General features: G+C 42.7%; 1 protein-coding gene across 1 annotated transcript in view; it reads right to left on the reverse strand.

Annotated features, from left to right (window-relative positions):
• Window positions 1–19,958, reverse strand: part of NAALADL2 (N-acetylated alpha-linked acidic dipeptidase like 2) — a 1,269,517-nt gene that overhangs the window by 32,704 nt on the left and 1,216,855 nt on the right. The window contains exon 13 of the mRNA XM_077290507.1: window positions 1,451–1,646. Coding sequence (XP_077146622.1) covers window positions 1,451–1,646 — 196 coding nt within the window. The remainder of the gene's footprint in view (window positions 1–1,450; window positions 1,647–19,958) is intronic.

Consider the following 19,958-nt stretch of genomic DNA (forward strand, 5'->3'; position numbering starts at 1 on the left):
TGTTATGTCCCATGCACTGAGTTACTAATGTCATTGAGTGGGAGACATGACTAGGAGTGACCAATGAAGCGTCATTCTCTAAACAACGATTCACAGATCGCTGTACAGAATCTCTGAACATTGTGGGACCATGATGAATTGTGATGGAGCTGCGGAGATTTTTTTATTAACAATTTAATGAATGAGGAAGTGTTTCTTGTGACAATGGTCTGATCTACAGTGCTCACACGCACGAGTAGTACTGGAAAAATTAGATGAAGCATCTGTCACTGGCAGGGACAGTGCTCCGACTTTAGCACCCTGACTCACCAGCTTTCTTCAAACATCAATTGGATGAAACGGAAGGTACTGGGAGAGTGGATGGAGATCTAAAGAACAGCACAGAATAACGTCTATATGATGCATATGAGGTAAATCTCTATATATCATTATCCATTGGACATTTTTTGGATGCTTAACCTTCACCAACTTGATTGAATGGTACACCCTGAGTGAGCTTATCTGCTAAACTGACTAAGCAAATTGTGTATTGTGAATCTATAAACCATCTTAGTGATAACACTGGTTTTGTGGATTCATCTGTTTCCTGTTGACTCATGTCTTCAACCTTTCTTTTCTTCTCTGGAAGTGAGCAAATAATAATATATTTTTTATACCTTCTATTTTTTGAGACTACTGTAGACTACTGTAGTTGTGGTCCTATTTTGCAGTTAGTCCTTCCCTCTTAGGCAGCACCACTATTTGCATTTGTTTCTTACTAAAAAATATATGTAGCCTACAAATTAGGCCCTGTCCTTATAGAATCAATCACATCAAAGTTTTTATCCCCTTTTTATATTGCGATCATCATATTATACACCGCAGTGTACTTACAATTGTTCATTTTGCCTTTCAACCCAGTTAATTCTTCTCTTTTCTAGGTAGAAACAGGAAGTCTCTTGTCCATGCATTTATCATTCTCCTCTTCAACTCATGAACCAGTTGGTCCCAGCTCCCTTCTGCCAGGGACTTTTGCAGAGATTTATGACTCATACAGGGAAAATTGACCTTCTGTTTCTACATAGAGCTCAGAAGAATAAAGCTAGTCAGTTTTTAATCATGTGATGTCATAGACCTAATGGAAGAGAGAAGAATTAACTGGATAGAAAGGCAAAATAAGCAATTGCTAAGTTCCCAATGCTTTGTAATGCAATGAGTGCAATATATTGAAAGGATACATATTTTGATGGGAGTACTTCTTTAGGAGGTAATGATGTAGTTGAATTATAGTAGCTGTCATAGATGCACATTACAACAGTACTAAAGGGCAGGCAAAATAAAAGTGCTTGCTGAGTTTTTTTACACTTCCCAATGACATAATGAGGGGCCAAAGTTTACCAGTCGATTTTGACTATTACTCGATTTTGATTATTACATTAATTCCCTTAAAACGTTGTGTTATGTTTATTACCTGAAAAATCCAGGAGTAGAGGAACTAGTCAGGAAGTTCTTTTCCATATTTTGTAAAATATCATTTAACATTCTGACCCTTATGGGGTTCCTTTCTTTGGGGTCGTTTGCTGGCCTCATTTCATTAGATTGGAACAGTTGTGCAGTTTCTCTTAATTGTTTTGCCATTTCAATTAAATTTGTAGGAACATCATCACCTAAAATCAGATGACAGTATTAACAATTACACAATATTTCTAAGATTAATGGATTAGTAATGCCATTATAATTCAAAATTTATTGTGTCAGAATTTTCAGATGTACAAATAACACTATTCCTCTGAAGAAATTTGATTTATGCAGATTTTGTAACAGAAATGTATAGTTGCTGTTCAGGAAATATGAGAAGAGAACATTTTTATGTGTTTTGAATTACATGGCGCAGCACATCCAGTGATAAAATTGTTGAATTTACACCGATAACAAAGTGGAAACATTGTAAAAGGATAACACCTATAAATTATGTTAGCATGCTGTTTCATATTAAATAACTTTATTTATGGGTTAAAATGCCTTCAGTTTTAATAAGGCAGGAAATAGGATATGCATAAAAGTAATAAATATATTGTATCCCTAAACAATGAAGTCCATTTTTCCAAATAAATAAAAACACAGTTAATAGCTGGTTTGACATAGCACTAAATTTGACCCTAAGTATGTCCAGGAGAATAAAGTATGTAATGGCAAAGTCCTTGGATCTTCTAAGATGGGTCCTGCAAATTTTAATACTTTGCAAAAACTTAAATAAAGGTAAGGAGGGAAAAAAAGAGTATGTACATTTTAAGCAGGATTAGCCATAAACATATTACTGATTTAGACTAATGCATACTTTTTACCGATTTATTTGTATATCTTAAGTCAACAATATATTCAACTATTGTGCTTTCATTATCTGTATGATATTGAAAGGGAATCTGTCAGAAAAAAATCATACCTCAAACTATTTATATGTGCATATATCTCTTTCAAACACTAGTCCAATAACATCTTTACCTAGTCATTCTATTTTTCTATTACTATGAAATCAGATTTTCAATTGATATGCAAATGAGGCTGTAGATGTGAAGCCTCCGTCACTCTGGCTTTATTCCCAGCTCAGCACTGCCTCCTCCTGCTTGACTTTAGTCAATATACTATGTAACTTTAGGCAAATGAGTCATCAATTGAGCAGGAGGAGGCAGCACTGGGAGGGGAATAGAGCTGAAGTGGCAGAGGCTTCAGATCTACAGCCTCACTTGCATATCAAATGCTGATTTCTCGGCAACAGAAGAACAGACTGGCCATGTAAAGGTATTGCTGGACTTGTTTTTGAAAGAGCTAAATGCACATATTATTAGTTTGGGGATTTAAATTCTGCCTACAGACTCCCTTTAAAGGTATATTTACTCTGACCCTGGCACTCTGACCAGTAGTTGGATGGGGAAGTTAGGAGGTCCGGCAGCATGTCCTGTTTTTTCTTTTAAAGGATCCAAAATAAAGCCGTGTGCTCTGATGACAGACCCACTCATAATATTATTTACCTGTTTGTCTTATTATAAATCTTTCATATATTAATAAATCACATAAAATATTGTAAAATAAGTGTAAGATAGATTCAGCATATCCAACATACCACATAGATGTTAAGTGAGCAATAAAGTGTCATGTTGTCTTGCTTTTCTGCATTGTTTTTTAAAAGAACATGTTTCAGTCTCTCTATTAAACACGGAAAGCATTGACTAATCTTTAAATGATATGCTGGAGACACCAGCAGATTCTGCTGACCTAATTACCTGAAGCATGGTTACATAAGATTGCAAAATAGAAGAAATGTCTATTAATGAGATTGGCCCTAAGCAAACTACTTGTGTGATCTGCATCATGGGATGCATAACTACTAGCTCCAGCATTTTCACTACATTTATAGCTTATCTAGCTGTGAGATAAAGAGTGGCTTACATAGAAGTTAGAAAGAGGTGTCACAAATCTGCTACTTCTATAAATGTTTCTTTGGGCTATATTCAGTAAACTTTAAAGATGTTATGCTTAATAAAGTAATTTGTAAGTTCTTTCCCTGAAGGAGACATGCAGTAGAATGTAACCCTCAGTGTGCTGTCTAACTAGTATTTAAAATATGGCTTATTATCCCCCTAGGTGAAAACTAAGTGTAAGAAAATACCTTGAGCGTTCCATCACCATATACAGCGGAACTGTCCAACTTAGCATTCACTTTCCATAATGTCAGCATTAGTGTAACTAATGATTAATGAGCACAGTAGTTGTACAGGGATTCATACGTTTGTAGGCAATAACCTTGCACATTATCTTTTACACTTATTTATAGATTCATTTTTAATTTTTACAACATTTAATAATGATAAATTAGCAATTATAAATACTAAATGTTAATAAATTAATGGAACCTTGGATTGATTGTTTCTGCGCAGTTTTATAGAGTTTGATGCAGAGTTAAAAAACTTCAAAAATTGCACATTTGCTTTTCACATATGGTACTGAAATGCAGTTAGATATAGAAGTGGTTCTATAAGTATCTCTTTGAACTGTGAAATGATATCTCACAACGTGAATGGACTAATATAAATAAATATCTTCAAGTTTATTTAAGGGACCTAAATCAACAGAGTGGGCCATTTATATAGATCCAAAATGTCCGACTTAAAAATGGCCTCCATGATCACCACCCATCTTGAAAAGTTTTCCCCCTCCCATATATTAATGTGCCATATAAATAGCCACCCTGTAAACAGGACAAGTCACTTGGCAAAATCAATGTGTTTCAACGAGAAGGTCTTAAGGCCCCGTCTCACATAGCGAGATCGCTAGCGAGATCGCTGCTGAGTCACAAGTTTTGTGACGCAACAGCGACCTCAGTAGCGATCTCGCTATGTGTGACACGTACCAGCGATCAGGCCCCTGCTGCGAGATCGCTGGTCGTGTCAGAATGGCCTGGACCTTTTTTTGGTCATTGAGGTCCCGCTGACATCGCTGAATCGGTGTGTGTGACACCAATCCAGCGATGTCTTCACTGGCAACCAGGGTAAACATCGGGTTACTAAGCGCAGGGCCGCGCTTAGTAACCCGATGTTTACCCTGGTTACCAGCGTAAATGTAAAAAAAAACAAACAGTACATACTCACCATCTGTTGCCCGTCAGGTCCCTTGGCGTCTGCTTCCTGCTCTGACTGCCGCCGTAAAGTGAGAGCACAGCAGTGACGTCACCGCTGCGCTCTGCTCTCACTGTACGGCGGCTCAGTCAGAGCAGGAAGCAGACGCCAAGGGACCTGACGGGCAACAGATGGTGAGTATGTACTGTTTGTTTTTTTTTACATTTATGCTGGTAACCAGGGTAAACATCGGGTTACTAAGCGCGGCCCTGCGCTTAGCAACCCGATGTTTACCCTGGTTACCCGGGTGCTGCAGGGGGACTTCGGCATCGTTGAAGACAGTTTCAATGATGCCGAAGTCGTTCCCCTGATCGTTGGTCGCTGGAGAGAGCTGTCTGTGTGACAGCTCCCCAGCGACCACACAGCGACCACACAGCGATGCTGCAGCGATCAGCATCATTGTCTGTATCGCTGCAGCGTCGCTGTGTGAGACGGGGCCTTTAGTCATGATCTTATAGCTGAAACAAGCTGGCTTTTCTGTCTGAGTTGTCCTATGTAGATTTATGTTTATTAAATAAATTTGAAGATTTTAGTTCAGTCATGGAGTGCTGGATATCTTTTCACTGTCAAAGACTGACCTGTAGGAGGATTAAACTGCAAGACTTGTGAACTAGTGTCCCCATTTCTTGTATCTCTGGAATCTGTTTAATTAGGAATTTGTCTAAAAAGGATATTAAATATCCGTATTCGCGCCAATAAAAACCCTGAGAGCGGAAAATTAAATCAATCAGTGCACAAGATGCAAAAACAATAAGTTCATATCTTGTAAACATATCCCCCCATCTGGGTGAGTTATGACTGGCCTAATACTGGGTAAAGTAGCTACAGAGTGATCTGAATGTCATTAAAGTCTTACCCAGAGAAGACGTTCATATCAGTGGAGGGGCTGCTTGACTGAAGGCTGCAATCCCCAGCAACGGCTGGTACTGTTGTGCTGAAAGCTGTAGTCACTGATTCTGTTCACATGCGGCAGCTGCCCCGGCCGGTGGCAGCGTGACGCTTAGCTGAGCTAACACATGCAGCGGCGTGCACTCGTGCAGGCAGGCCGGTATCCTCCTAGGTGCGCAGAGTGAGAGCGGCGCTGGGAAAAGACCTGCGTGCTGGTGTGTGTAACGTGACCACTCACGTGACTAGAGGTGCAATACGGATGGCGGTAGGGACCAAAAAAGCCGACGCGTTTCAGAGACGTCTGTCTCCTTCCTCAGGGCCCTAGGAGGATACCGGCCTGCCTGCACGAGTGCACGCCGCTGCATGTGTTAGCTCAGCTAAGTGTCACACTGCCACCGGCCGGGGCAGCTGCCACATGTGAACAGAATCGGTGACTACAGCTTTCAGCACAACAGTACCTGCCGTTGCTGGTGATTGCAGCCTTCAGTCAAGCAGCCCCTCCACTGATATGAACGTCTTCTCTGGGTAAGACTTTTAATGACATTCAGATCACTCTGTAGCTACTTTACCCAGTATTAGGCCAGTCATAACTCACCCAGATGGGGGGATATGTTTACAAGATATGAACTTATTGTTTTTGCATCTTGTGCACTGATTGATTTAATTTTCCGCTCTCAGGGTTTTTATTAGCGCGAATATGGATATTTAATATCCTTTTTAGACTGATTCTTGTTTTTTACAATCATTGGTGGTGATTGTTATATTCGCAGCAGGAGTAATAACCCTATAATACTTGGCGCCGCTCAGTACTTTATTAATTAGGAATTTACATTTCCATCACTTACATAAAAGTACCAGGTAACTTTAAACAGGAGTAAATTTTAATAAACTGAACACACTTGATCTAAATTCCTGGAAGTAGCCCTATATCAAATACATTAGCCAGAAAGTGTTTCCACTTCATGTTCAGTTGCCCTATATTTGAACATGCATTTTTTTTTCTTAAAGATAACCTCTTAAAATGTTTCTATCACATAATGTACTAGAAAATTATTATTAGTTAACAAGTCAAGTTCCTTAAGTTATAACATCTTTAACCCCTTTTCTTGACATCCGAAGTATATACAGTACAGGCCAAAAGTTTGGACACACGTTTTCATTTAAAGATTTTTCTGTATTTTCATGACTATGAAAATTGTACATTCACACTGAAGGCATCAAAACTATGAATGAACACATGTGGAATTATATACTTAACAAAAAAGTGTGAAACTGAAATTATGTCATGTTCTAGGTTCTTCAAAGTAGCCATCTTTTGCTTTGATGACTGCTTTGCACACTCTTGGCATTCTCTTGATGAGCTTCAAGAGGTAGTCACCGGAAATGGTTTTCACTTCACAGGTGTGCCTTGTCAGGTATAATAAGTGGGATTTCTTTCCTTATAAATGGTGTTGGGACCATCAGTTGTGTTGTGCAGAAGTCTCGTGGATACACAGCTGATAGTCCTACTGAATAGACTGTTAGAATTTGTATTATGGCAAGAAAAAAGCATCGAAGTAAAGAAAAACGAGTGGCCATCAGAATTTTAAGAAATGAAGGTCAGTCAGTCCGAAAAATTGGGAAAACTTTGAAAGTGTCCCCAAATGCAGTGGCAAAAACCATCAAGCACTAAAAAGAAACTGGCTCACATGAGGACCGTCCCAGGAAAGGAAGACCAAGAGTCACCTCTGCTTCTGAGGATAAGTTTATCCGAGTCACCAGCCTCAGAAATCGCAGTTCAGATTAGAGACCAGGTCAATGCCACACAGAGTTTTAGCAGCAGACACATCTCTACAACAACTGTTTAGAGAAGACTTTGTGCAGCAGGCCTTAATGATAAAATAGCTGCTAGGAAACCACTGCTAAAAACAGGCAACAAGCAGAAGATACTTATTTGGGCTAAAGAACACAAGGAATGGACATTAGACCAGTGGAAATCTGTGCTTTGGCCTGATGAGTCCAAATTTGAGATCTTTGGTTCCAACCACCATGTCTGTGTGCGACGCAGAAAAGGTGAACGGATGGACTCTACATGCATGGTTCCCACCGTGAAGCATGGAGGAGGAGGTGTGATGGTGTGGGGGTGCTTTGCTGGTGACACTGTCTGGGATTTCTTAAAAAATGAAGGCATACATAACAAGCATGGCCACCACAGCATCTTGCAGAGGCATGCTATTCCATCCGGTTTGCATTTAGTTGGACCATCATTTATTTTTTAGTAGGACTATGACCCCAAACACACCTCCAGGCTGTGTAAGGTCTATTTGACCAAGAAGGAGAGTTATGGGGTGCTACGCCAGATGACCTGGCCTCCACAGTCACCAGACCTGAACCCAATCGAGATGGTTTGGGGTGAGCTGGACCACAGAGTGAAGGCAAAAGAGCCAACAAATGCTAAGCATCTCTGGGAACTCCTTCAAGATTGCTGGAAGACCATTCCCGGTGGCTACCTCTTGAAGCTCATCAAGAGAATGCCAAGAGTGTGCAAAGCAGTCATCAAAGCAAAAGGTGGCTACTTTGAAGAACCTAGAATAAAAGACATAATTTCAGTTGTTTCACACTTTTTTGTTACGTATATAATTCCACATGTGTTAATTCATAGTTTTGATGCCTTCAGTGTGAATGTAAAATTTTCAGTCATGAAAATACAGAAAAATCTTTAAATGAGAAGGTGTGTCCAAACTTTTGGTCTGTACTATATGTACCATGGATGTCAGATAAGTGCATGTGGTGACTTTCAAAACTATTCTCACAAACACGATATCAACTTATAAAAAGTGCTGCCTCTATGCTTCTCCAATATAGCATAACTAAGCACAAAGTTATTCAATTCAAGCAATTTCAGCTTAGAGTCTACTTGGTGTACCTACAACTACGGAGACAAGAGGATTTCAGTCCCTGTCACGTGCCTATTTCATGCACAATTTTATAAGACTAGTAACCTTATTTATCCCTTATAATTACTTAGTGGATATCAAAGGTATTGCACCAAGGAGCACCCTTCAATCTTTTCTGCATTGCTCATTACTATCTTTTTTCAGTGCTAATAACAAAGTAAACTGTAGCTCCAATCATAATGTGAACGCGTGAAAACTGCACATTTGTAATAACACATATTTTTTCAAGTGAAGCAAACTTCCTTAAACTAGTGCACTCTTTTTCAGTAGCAGCAAATCTTCAAGTCTTAAAGTTGAATTCACTAGTTGCACAGACAAGTGTAATAAATAGAACAATTTAAAGGTTGACAAATAGACTGCAGTTTGAGTGCATGTTAGCTGGCAGAATAATCATTCATGTTTTTTCCTTCATATTTGCCCTACAATATCAAGAGTAAAGACAGTTTTTATTTATTGCATCCTATTTCAGATACAGTTTTGCCTCCTAGTCTACAGGACATGCTCTTGGTCTTATATCATTCATGATTTGCTGTGCTATTTCCTGTAATATAAAGTAGACTAGTACAAATGAGTGCAAAGTGCCAGACTAACCATTTGTTTTCATCTTAGTAGAAGATACAATCTTTGCCTCTATACAAAAATAATTTGTACTTTTTAACCAAGTACCTACATCAAGGTTATTCATTTTCAGAATACAAAGCTTTTAAACATGGCCAAATAAATCAACTCCAACAAATCATTCAGCAGTAGCTGTCCTTCCTGTAACTGTAAGACCAGAATGATGTGCTGCAATGAGCCTTTGTAATAAATGTATGAAGGGGAGGTCACTTATCATATGCATTAAACTGCAAGCTATAAACAAGATGAATCAGCAGTGTTCTTTTATTATCACTTCATATGTCTGGGTAAATATGTATTGAACTGAAAATTGTGTGTGAGCATACCGTATATATATATATGTATATATATATATATATATATATATATATATATATATATATATATATATACTCCCACACACAGTGGCTACAGAAAGTATTCAGTCCCCTTTAAATTTTTCACTCTGTTTCATTGCGGACTCTTGGTACATTAAAGAAAAGTTTACTTTTTTCACATTAATGTGCACTCTGCACCCCATCTTGACTGAAAAATAAAGAAATGTAGAAATTTTTGCTAATTTTTAAAAAAAGGAAAACTGAAATATCACATGGTTATAAGTATTTAGACCCTTTGCTCAGATACTCACATTTACCTAACATGCTGTCTACTTCCCTGTGATCCTTCTTGAGATGCTTCTACTCCTTCATTGAAGTCCAGATGTGTTTAGTTAAACTGATAGGACTTGATTTAAAAAGGCACACACCTGTCTTTATAAGGCCTCACAGCTCACAGTGCATGTCAGACCAAATGAGAATCATGAGGTCAAATGAACTGGCCAAGGAGCTCAGATACAGAATTGTGGCAAGGCACAGATCTGGCCAAGGTTGCAAAAGAATTTCTTCAGTACTCAAGGTTCCTAAGAGCACAGTGGCCTCCATAATCCTTAAATTGAAGAAGTTTGGGACCACCAGAAGTCTTCCTAGACCTGGCCATCCAGCCAAACTGAGCAATCGCGGGAGAAGAGTCTTGGTAAGAAAAGTAAAGAAAAACCCCAAGATCATTGTGGCTGAGCTCCAGAGATGCAGTAGGGAGATGGGAGAAAGTTCCACAAAGTCAACTATCACTGCAGCCCTCCACCAGTCTATATAGCAGAGTTGCCTGACGGAAACCTCTCCTCAGTGCAAGACATATGAAAGCCCGCATAGAGTTTGCTAAAAAACATATGAAAGACTCCCAGACTATGAAAAATAAGATTATCTGGTCTAGTGAAACAAAGAAAACCAGGCACTGCTCATCACCTGCCCAATACAATCTCAACAGCGAAACATGGTGATGGCAGCATCATGCTTTGAGGGTATTTTTCATCTGCAGGGACAGGATGACTGGTTGTCATTGAAGGAAACATGAATGTGGCCAAGTACAGAGATATCCTGGATGAAAACCTCTTCCAGAGTGCTCAGAATTGGCTGAAGGTTTACCTTCATACAAAACAATGACCCTAAGCACACAACTAAAATAGCAAAGGAGTTGCTTACGAACAACTCTGTAACCATTCTTGAGTGGGCCAGCCAGAGCCCTGACCTAAACCTAACAGTATCTCTAGAGAGACCTGAAAATGGCTGTCCACCAACGTTCACCATCCAACCTGATGGAACTGGAGAGGATCTGCAAGGAAAAATGGCAGAGGATCCTCAAATCCATGTGTAAAAAACTTGTTGCATCATTCCTAAGAAGACTTTTGGCTTTACTAGCTCAAAAGGGTGCTTCTACTCAATACTGAGCAAAGTGTCTTAATACTTATGACCAAGTTATATTTTGTTTTTTCTTTTTTAATAAATCTGCAATCATTTCTACATTTCTGTTTTTTTCAGTCACGATGGGGTGCAGAGTGTACATTAATGAGAATAAAATAACTTTTCTGAATTTACCAAATGGCTGCAATGAAACAAAGAGTGAACAATTTAAAGTGGTCGTAATACTTTTTGTACCCACTGCATACTGTATATGCCAGAACTGTGCCCATCATGCTTTCTCACTTTGAACTTCCAACTCATTTCAACTTGATTATAGTAAAACAAGCAGCATACACTTCTAGGAAACTTCTCACTATTAGCCACATCATTTCTTCACAATTAAACTTCCTGCGTTATGCAGAAAATACATTTGCCCAACATAGCAAATTTGAATTTCAAAACTGAATGTAGTGCATATTAATGTTAAATTAGAGAGAAATTAACAGTAGCACAGAACGGAGGTGATGATGCAGTTGAAAAGGACAGCATGTGGATCAGAGAGGACTAGGACAGCAGGGTATGTAGGATTACAGATAGACACACAAATTTGAAGTACAAGATGCTGCTGGAGGGCAGCCAGGCACAGGGAAAGTAGAGAAGTACATACAGTCCAGAACTTGCAGCAGGGATATGGTTAAAAGCAGAGAAATATGCAATCAGGAACTTGTAGCAGGGCAATGGGCAATAGCAAAAATGTATGCAAGAACGTGGTTAATATGAATATATGCAATTAGAGGAATATATGCAGTCAGGTACTTTAGGCACAGACAGGGCCAGGTTTTGAGAGGGGCCCTGAGCAAAAACTAAATGTGAGGCCCCAAATTCTGCATTCAAATAATGATATTACCAGTACATTTACTAACCTATAGCCTGTCTAATAAAACATTTGACTGATACCTGGCACTCATGAGTCCCACCAGATTTGTATAGATGGGACAACATCAGATGATATCACTTGCCAATGCAACAATGAATAATGCCGGACAAGCATTTGAAGTTTAAGTCAAAAGATTCACTTAAAGGGGAAGTCTGATGAAAACAAATAATCATCTATCCACAGGATAGGTGATAAGTTAATGATCAGCGTAGGTCCATCCACTGATCCCTTCACTGATCAGCAGAACAGGGAACTTTTATACCCATTAGAATGAAGCAGCAGTGCTCTCTTCATTTCTTATGGGGCTCTGTGCTTGGCTGTTTCTGGCAACCTTATAAAGAATGGATGGATCAGTGGTCAGCCATTCCCCATTCTGACTATTGGTGCTGATTAGTCGGACACCGAGTGATCAGTAACTTATTGTCAATCCTATGCATATGTTTTAGGCTTTATCTCCTTAAAGACATGGATATTGTAATTTAATGTTGTAATTTAACAATAAGACTTTGGCTTAAATATGTATTCAAAAACTTTAGCTTTTTCTTTAAAAAAAAAAGGGAATGGGACAAAACAGCAATTTTGACGTTTTTGCGGTATGGCTTAAAAAAACAGGACATTGCTGTGCTCACCAGCAGTAGGACCATTGTGCATCCTGTAATAGGCTGCAGTGGTCAGGTGACTAGAACGGCACATCATTAGAAAAATATATGCTAATGCAGAATGCAAATAATTTGCCACTGCAGCCAACCACAGGCCCCATTGTTCATGTTGCTGGTGAGCACAGTGACATAATCATTTCTGGTGCCAGCACACATTTCAGATATCCACATTGGTGACACCTGCTATTTTTAATTTTATTTTTATGCTTTTATTGAAAAACTCCTGCAGCAAACCACATCAACTTGGTACATCGGGGAGATGTAGAAGTCATCAAATTCATGGGGATAGACAGGATTTAGATTTAGAGGAGGAAACTGGGACAAACAAATTTTACAAAGAGAGACAAAATGAATTTTCTGTCTACAAATCATGAATCCTAATGGGCTTAATGAGCATCCCTTTTTTTCGCTCCTGTACTGTAGTTCATAAGGTAAGGTACCACTTGGGACAGCCGCCGTTGAGTGAGGGTGCCAATGCACAGGTTAATAGGGTGCCAACCTCTGCATTAGGTAGGAATTGAGTAGTTTAGTATAACAACAGTGATTTCATAGATCAAATCCCCTCTTTTCTTGCTTCCCCAGAGGATCCTTTGTCTCACTAAAAGGTATAGGACGTGTTTTGGTCCCTTTTGTTGCTGCCTGTGACCCTTCTATTCTTTTTTGGCACCCTATTTATATATTGTTCTGTTGGAGATGCTTCTTTTTAATGTAATGATTGATTTGGTTAATGGTTGCTCTCACAAGACTTCTTGCACTAAGTCCATAGGGCTATTTATGAGATGCAGAATTGTCTTGTTAAATTTGCTGATTACAAGGTTCAAACATCCTGCAGATAGGCATGATGCCCTTGTTAGGCTTTGTCTCTGGGCTGAGTTGGCTTCATCGAACCTATTATTTACATAGGACAACACCTTATGTCACCGCATCATACTCCTGGCCAGATTTGATGTGGGCGATCCATACATTCTGAACTTCCTGCGCTTCAAAGACCAGAAGTTTGGCACATGCATTTCAAGGACTACTCATCTCAGCGTGTGACCATTCAAAAGGGTAGCAAGTAAAGACAACAGTTAGCAGTAGCTCACTCCGGGCATTAGATATGTATCTGTACCTCCCCTAATGAATCTTTGTAGAGGAAACGGGTCAGAAGAATTCATGTCTGAGAGAGACCAACGTTAAATATATGGAATATAATATCCCACTGACGTTGGCCATATAGACTCAGCCTACAAGAATTGGTGAGATTGTTTCTGTCTCCATGCTGAGTATAAATAAATTATGCTAAGCTTAGCCACTCTGGGATCTTTTGAATCACGCACTCTAGAGGTCAAAATGAGCTTGCAAAAATGACCTGATGGTGGAGGGTGGTTGTATTTTCCCAGGTGGTGATAACCTCAGTGGCGTAACTACAAAGTTATGGGCCCCGGTGCGAACTTCCAAATGGGGCCCCCCCCCGCCATAAAATTCAATGTAACCCCCATAGAATACAATGCAGCCCCCCTCATAGTATAATGCAGCCCCTCCATACAGGGGCAGTGAGAAAGACACGAGCAAATGGTGACTAGGGGGCAGGGGAGAGGGCACAAGGGGGCAAGGAAGACAGGCACAAGGGGACACATGGGGGCTAGGAGGCAGGGGAGAAGGTTACAAGGGGACTAGTGGGCAAGGGAGACTGACACAAGGGGACAATGGAGACTGACACAAGGGGCACACGGGGACAAGTGGGCAAGGGAGACTGACACAAAGGGCACACGGGGACTAGTGGACAAGGGAGACTGGCACACGGGGACACAGGGACTAGTGGGCAAGGGAGACTGATACAAGGGGACTAGTGGGCAATGGAGACTGACACAAGGGGACACACTGGGACAAGGGACAAGCACAAGGGGACAAGGGAGACAGGCACAAGGGGACAATGGAGACTGACACAAGGGGCACACGGGGACAAGTGGGCAAGGGAGACTGGCACACGGGGACACACGGGGACAAGGGACAAGCACAAGGGGACAAGGGAGACAGGCACAAGGGGACACACAGGGACTAGTGGGCAAGAGACTGACACAAGGGATACAAGCACAAGGGGACACACAGGGACAAGTGGGAAAGGGAGACTGACACACAGGGACAAGTGGGAAAGGGAGACTGACACACAGGGACTAGTGGGCGAAGGAGACTGACACAAGCACAAGGGGACAAAGGAGACAGGCACATGGGGACACACAGGGACTAATGGGCAAGGGAGACTGGCACATGGGGACACAAGCATAAGGGAGACAGGCTCAAGGGGACACACGGCCCCCTGACCTGCCAGAGCCGCTTGCAGCTGTGACCGTGGTAGTTACGCCGCTGCCTCACACACACTCATACTACAGATATCACACACACACTACAGATATCACACACACACACATCATACTACAGATATCTCACACACACACACACACACACACACACATCAGTTATCACACACACACTACAGATATCACACATACACACATACTACAGATATCACACACACACTACAGATATCACACACACATACATCATATTACAGATATCACACACATACTACAGTTATCACACACACACTACAGATATCACACACACACAGACATACTACAGATATCACACACATACTACAGTTATCACACACACTACAGATATCACACACACACTACAGATATCACACACACATACATTATATTACAGATATCACACACATACTACAGTTATCACACACACACTACAGATATCACACACACACAGACATACTACAGATATCACACACATACTACAGTTATCACACACACTACAGATATCACACACACACATACTACAGATATCACACACACACAAACACACACACCAGAGATACCAGCTCATATACACAACTCACAATCTCCTCTCTGGTACAGGGGTGGCTGATGTAAACCGGCTGCAGCTCCTCAGCTTCTCCTGACTAAAGCGGCTCTGTCCCGCACCTCCCCCCTGCTCTCGCCTTCTGTCCCGGGGTTATTTTGGCTTTCTCTTAAATACGATCTCATTCAGAGGTACATGAGATGTATGAGGGGGGAAAAAACAGATTGAGAAGCTGTCTCATCGTGATGACTGGAGCTGCTTCCTGTCTCTCACGTGCCCCGGCTGCCCCCTTCCCCTAGATACGCCTCGGACTGTTGTTGTGCAGGAGGAATCTCCTGCACTGCAATATGGTGTTGGGTGCCAGCACAGCCCGCACAGTGGTCTATCCAGCACAGCCCGCACAGTGGTCTATCCAGCACAGCCCGCATAGTGGTCTATCCAGCACAGCCCGCACAGTGGTATATACAGCACAGCCCGCATCTCTCGCCCCCCCGAGAATGCCCCCACAGTCCAGTAAAAAAACAAAAAAACACTCTCCTTACCTTTCCTCTTGCCAGCGTTGCTTCCTGCTCCGATCTCAGGCTCGGCTGCAGTCTGCCCGGGACACAGCAGGTGCGCGATGATATGACGTCATCGCGCACCTGCAGTGTCAGAGGCAGAGCGGGGAATGATGGGAGAGGGAGCGTCTGTAGACGCTCTCTCCTCCGTCATTGCATTCAACTGTACCGGCGTCATAGACGCCGGTATAGTTGAATGTGACGGCAGGGGGGGTGAGTCGGCGGCGGCGGGGGGAGGCGGATCGAGCGGCCCATGACTGGCACCGGCTCTTCTGGCATTTGCCAGAAGTGCCCGATGGCCAGTCCGGCCCTGCTCTGACCTGCCGGCCCCGGGCCCCTGGCAGTGGCGACCGCTGCAACCGCGGTAGTTACGCCCCTGTCCATACTGTACAATGGCCACACATAGTGCTCCATACTGTACAATTGGCCACACATGATATTGCCTACAGTATAATGGCCACACATAGTTACTCCTACACACGCGGCTGAGCTCCGTACACATTGCACATGCGGCTCCCCTCCGTACACCTCGTACACACCCGGCTCCGCTCCATATACCTCGTACACACATGGCTCCGCTCCGTACACCTCGTACACACACGGCTATGCTCCGTACACCTCGTACACACACGGCTCCGCCTTGTACACCTCGTACACACACGGCTCCGCTCCGTACACCTCGTACACACCCGGCTCCGCCTTGTACACCTCATACACACCCGGCTCCGCTCCGTACACCTCATACACACCCAGCTCTGCCTTGTACACCTCATACACACCCAGCTCCGCCTTGTACACCTCATACACACACTGCTCCGCTCTGTACACCTCATACACACACGGCTCCGCTCACCTCATACACACACAGCTCCGCTCCGTACACCTCATACACACACAGCTCCGCTCCGTACACCTCATACACACACGGCTCCGCTCCGTACACCTCATACACACACGGCTCCGCTCCGTACACCTCATACACACACGGCTCCGCTCCGTACACCTCATACACACACAGCTCCGCACACCTCATACACACACGGCTCCGCTCCGTACACCTCATACACACACGGCTCCACTCTGTACACCTCATACACACACTGCTCTGCTACATCCACACAAACCCCTCCTGACCTCACACAAAAGCTTACCCTCCTCCAGCATGATGACAACCAGCACTGCACTACTGTCCTGCACTACACGGAAGCCCTTGATCATGTGACTCCGACTCCTCCCCTCCTGTGACCTCATCACAGGTCCTGTGCGCACAGAGCAGCTGCAGCTATAGTAGTGGTGTGCGGCTCTCTGCGGTGGAGGGGCTCTGCTGCCGTGACAAGTGCAGTCCCACCCGTGATCGCGCATGCACTGAGAGAGTGCACGCGCACCAGGGCCTGTAAAGAAGGTTTATTTAAAGGGCCGGCGGCCCATTTTGTAGCTCAGAGTTCTTAGGGGCCCCTAAGCACTGCGGGCCCCGTCGCAATTGCGACCCCTGCGACCGCGGTAGTTACGCCCCTGGATAACCTATTGCATTAACTACTCTCATAGGGCTCATGATATGTAAATATTTGAATGATCAGGTCCCTATTCTTTTTCTTGCTGCTATAAATGTTAGTACCACTTATACTGCCATATGGTACACCCTTAGCGGGATGTATACAGGTGTTAAACAGCCTAGGATATTTTCATAAGTGTCTGGCTGATCAACTCCTTGGTTTTTTGAGGTATAACCAGTTGATCCTGGAGGAGATACTAAGATACTAAGTTTATATTTATACATGAGGTTATTATCTGACGTATATTGCAACATTCATATATAACCAGGGCTTTGTGCCTATCTAGCATGGTTCTATTTTTTGAATCCACACTGTTAATCTGATGTGGTTCTCTGTTTGCATTTAGTGTATCTGAAACTTTTGAGGCCATCCTTAAATTTTACTGGAACTTTACTACTACTAATAATAATAATGATAATAATTTTTATTTATATAGCACCAACATATTCTGCAGCGCTTTACAAATTATAGAGGGGACTTTTACAGACAATAGACATTACAGCATTACAGCATAGACATTACAGCATAACAGAAATCACAGTTCAAAACAGATACCAGTAGGAATGAGGGCCCTGCTCGCAAGCTTACAAACTATGAGGAAAAGGGGAGACACGAGAGGTGGATGGTAACAATTGCTTTAGTTATTTGGACCAGCCATAGTGTAAGGCTCGGGTGTTCATGTAAAGCTGCATGAACCAGTTAACTGCCTAAGTATGTAGCAGTACAGACATAGAGTGCTATTAACTGCATAAAGTGTATGAGAACACGATGAGAGGAACCTTATTATGTTTTTTTTTTTTTTAATGGGCCACACAGGGATGGTTAGGTTAATGCATTGAGGCGGTAGGCCAGTCTGAACAAATGAGTTTTTAGGGCACGCTTAAAACTGTGGGGATTGGGGATTAATCATATTAACCTAGGTAATGCATTCCAAAGAATTGGCGCAGCACGTGTAAAGTCTTGGAGACGGGAGTGGGAGGTTCTGATTATTGAGGATGCTAACCTGAGGTCATTAGCGGAGCGGAGGGCACGGGTAGGGTGGTAGACTAAGACCAGAGAGGAGATGTAGGGTGGTGCTGAGCCATGGAGTGCTTTGTGGATGAGGGTAGCAGTTTTGTACTGGATTCTGAAGTGGATGGGTAGCCAGTGTAATGACTGGCACAAGGTAGAGGCATCGGTGCAACAGTTGGTGAGGAATATGATCCTGGCTGCAGCATTCAGGACAGATTGGAGCAGGGAGAGTCTGGTAAAAGGTAGGCCAATTAGTAGAGAGTTACAATAGTCCAGACGAGAATGAATAAGTGAGACAGTAAGAGTTTTTGCAGAGTCGAAAGTAAGAAAAGGGCGAATTCTAGAAATGTTTTTGAGATGCAGATAAGAAGAGCGAGCCAGTGATCGGATGTGGGGGGTGAATGAAAGCTCGGAATCAAGGATGACCCCAAGGCAGTGGGCATGTTGCTTTGGAGTAATGGTGGAACCGCACACGGAGATGGCAATGTCAGGCAAAGATAGGCTAGTAGAGGGAGAGAACACGAGGAGTTCAGTTTTTTACAGGTTCAGTTTCAGAAAGAGGGAGGACTGTTATGACCCCAATGGCGAGGGTCTCAGAGGTACGTGGAAGTCTGCAGAATACAAAAATCCAGCTCATAGGGCAGTGGTAACTGGGTTGACCATATATCTACTCCTAACGCCAACACTAGAAGTAGCCGGGGATCATTCCTACGTTGATTCTAGATGACACGCTCCAGCCGGAGAATCTAGCTACCCCTAGTAGAGGAAAACAAAAGACCTTTCTTGCCTCCAGAGAAGGGGACCCCAAAGCTGGATAGAAGCCCCCCACAAATAATAACGGTGAGGTAAGAGGAAATGACAAACACAGAAATGAACCAGGTTTAGCACAGAGAGGCCCGCTTACTGATAGCAGAATAAAGAAAGGTAACTTATATGGTCAACAAAAACCCTATCAAAATCCACACTGGAAATTCAAGAACCCCCGAACCGTCTAACGGTCCGGGGGGAGAACACCAGCCCCCTAGAGCTTCCAGCAAAGGTCAGGATATAGATTTGGAACAAGCTGGACAAAAATACAAAACCAAAACAAATAGCAAAAAGCAAAAGGCAGACTTAGCTGATATAACTGGAACCAGGATCAGTAGACAAGAGCACAGCAGACTAGCTCTGATAACTACGTTGCCAGGCATTGAACTGAAGGTCTAGGGAGCTTATATAGCAACACCCCTAACTAACGACCCAGGTGCGGATAAAAGGAATGACAGAAAAACCAGAGTCAAAAAACTAGTAACCACTAGAGGGAGCAAAAAGCAAATTCACAACAGTACCCCCCCCTTAGTGAGGGGTCACCGAACCCTCACCACGACCACCAGGGCGATCAGGATGAGCGGCATGAAAGGCACGAACTAAATCGGCCGCATGAACATCAGAGGCGACCACCCAGGAATTATCCTCCTGACCATAGCCCTTCCACTTGACCAGGTACTGAAGCCTCCGCCTGGAGAGGCGAGAATCCAAGATCTTCTCCACTACGTACTCCAACTCGCCCTCAACCAACACCGGAGCAGGAGGC

The sequence above is a fragment of the Ranitomeya variabilis genome, chromosome 2, assembly GCF_051348905.1.
Source record: "Ranitomeya variabilis isolate aRanVar5 chromosome 2, aRanVar5.hap1, whole genome shotgun sequence".
In the NCBI taxonomy this organism is placed as follows: domain Eukaryota; kingdom Metazoa; phylum Chordata; class Amphibia; order Anura; family Dendrobatidae; genus Ranitomeya; species Ranitomeya variabilis.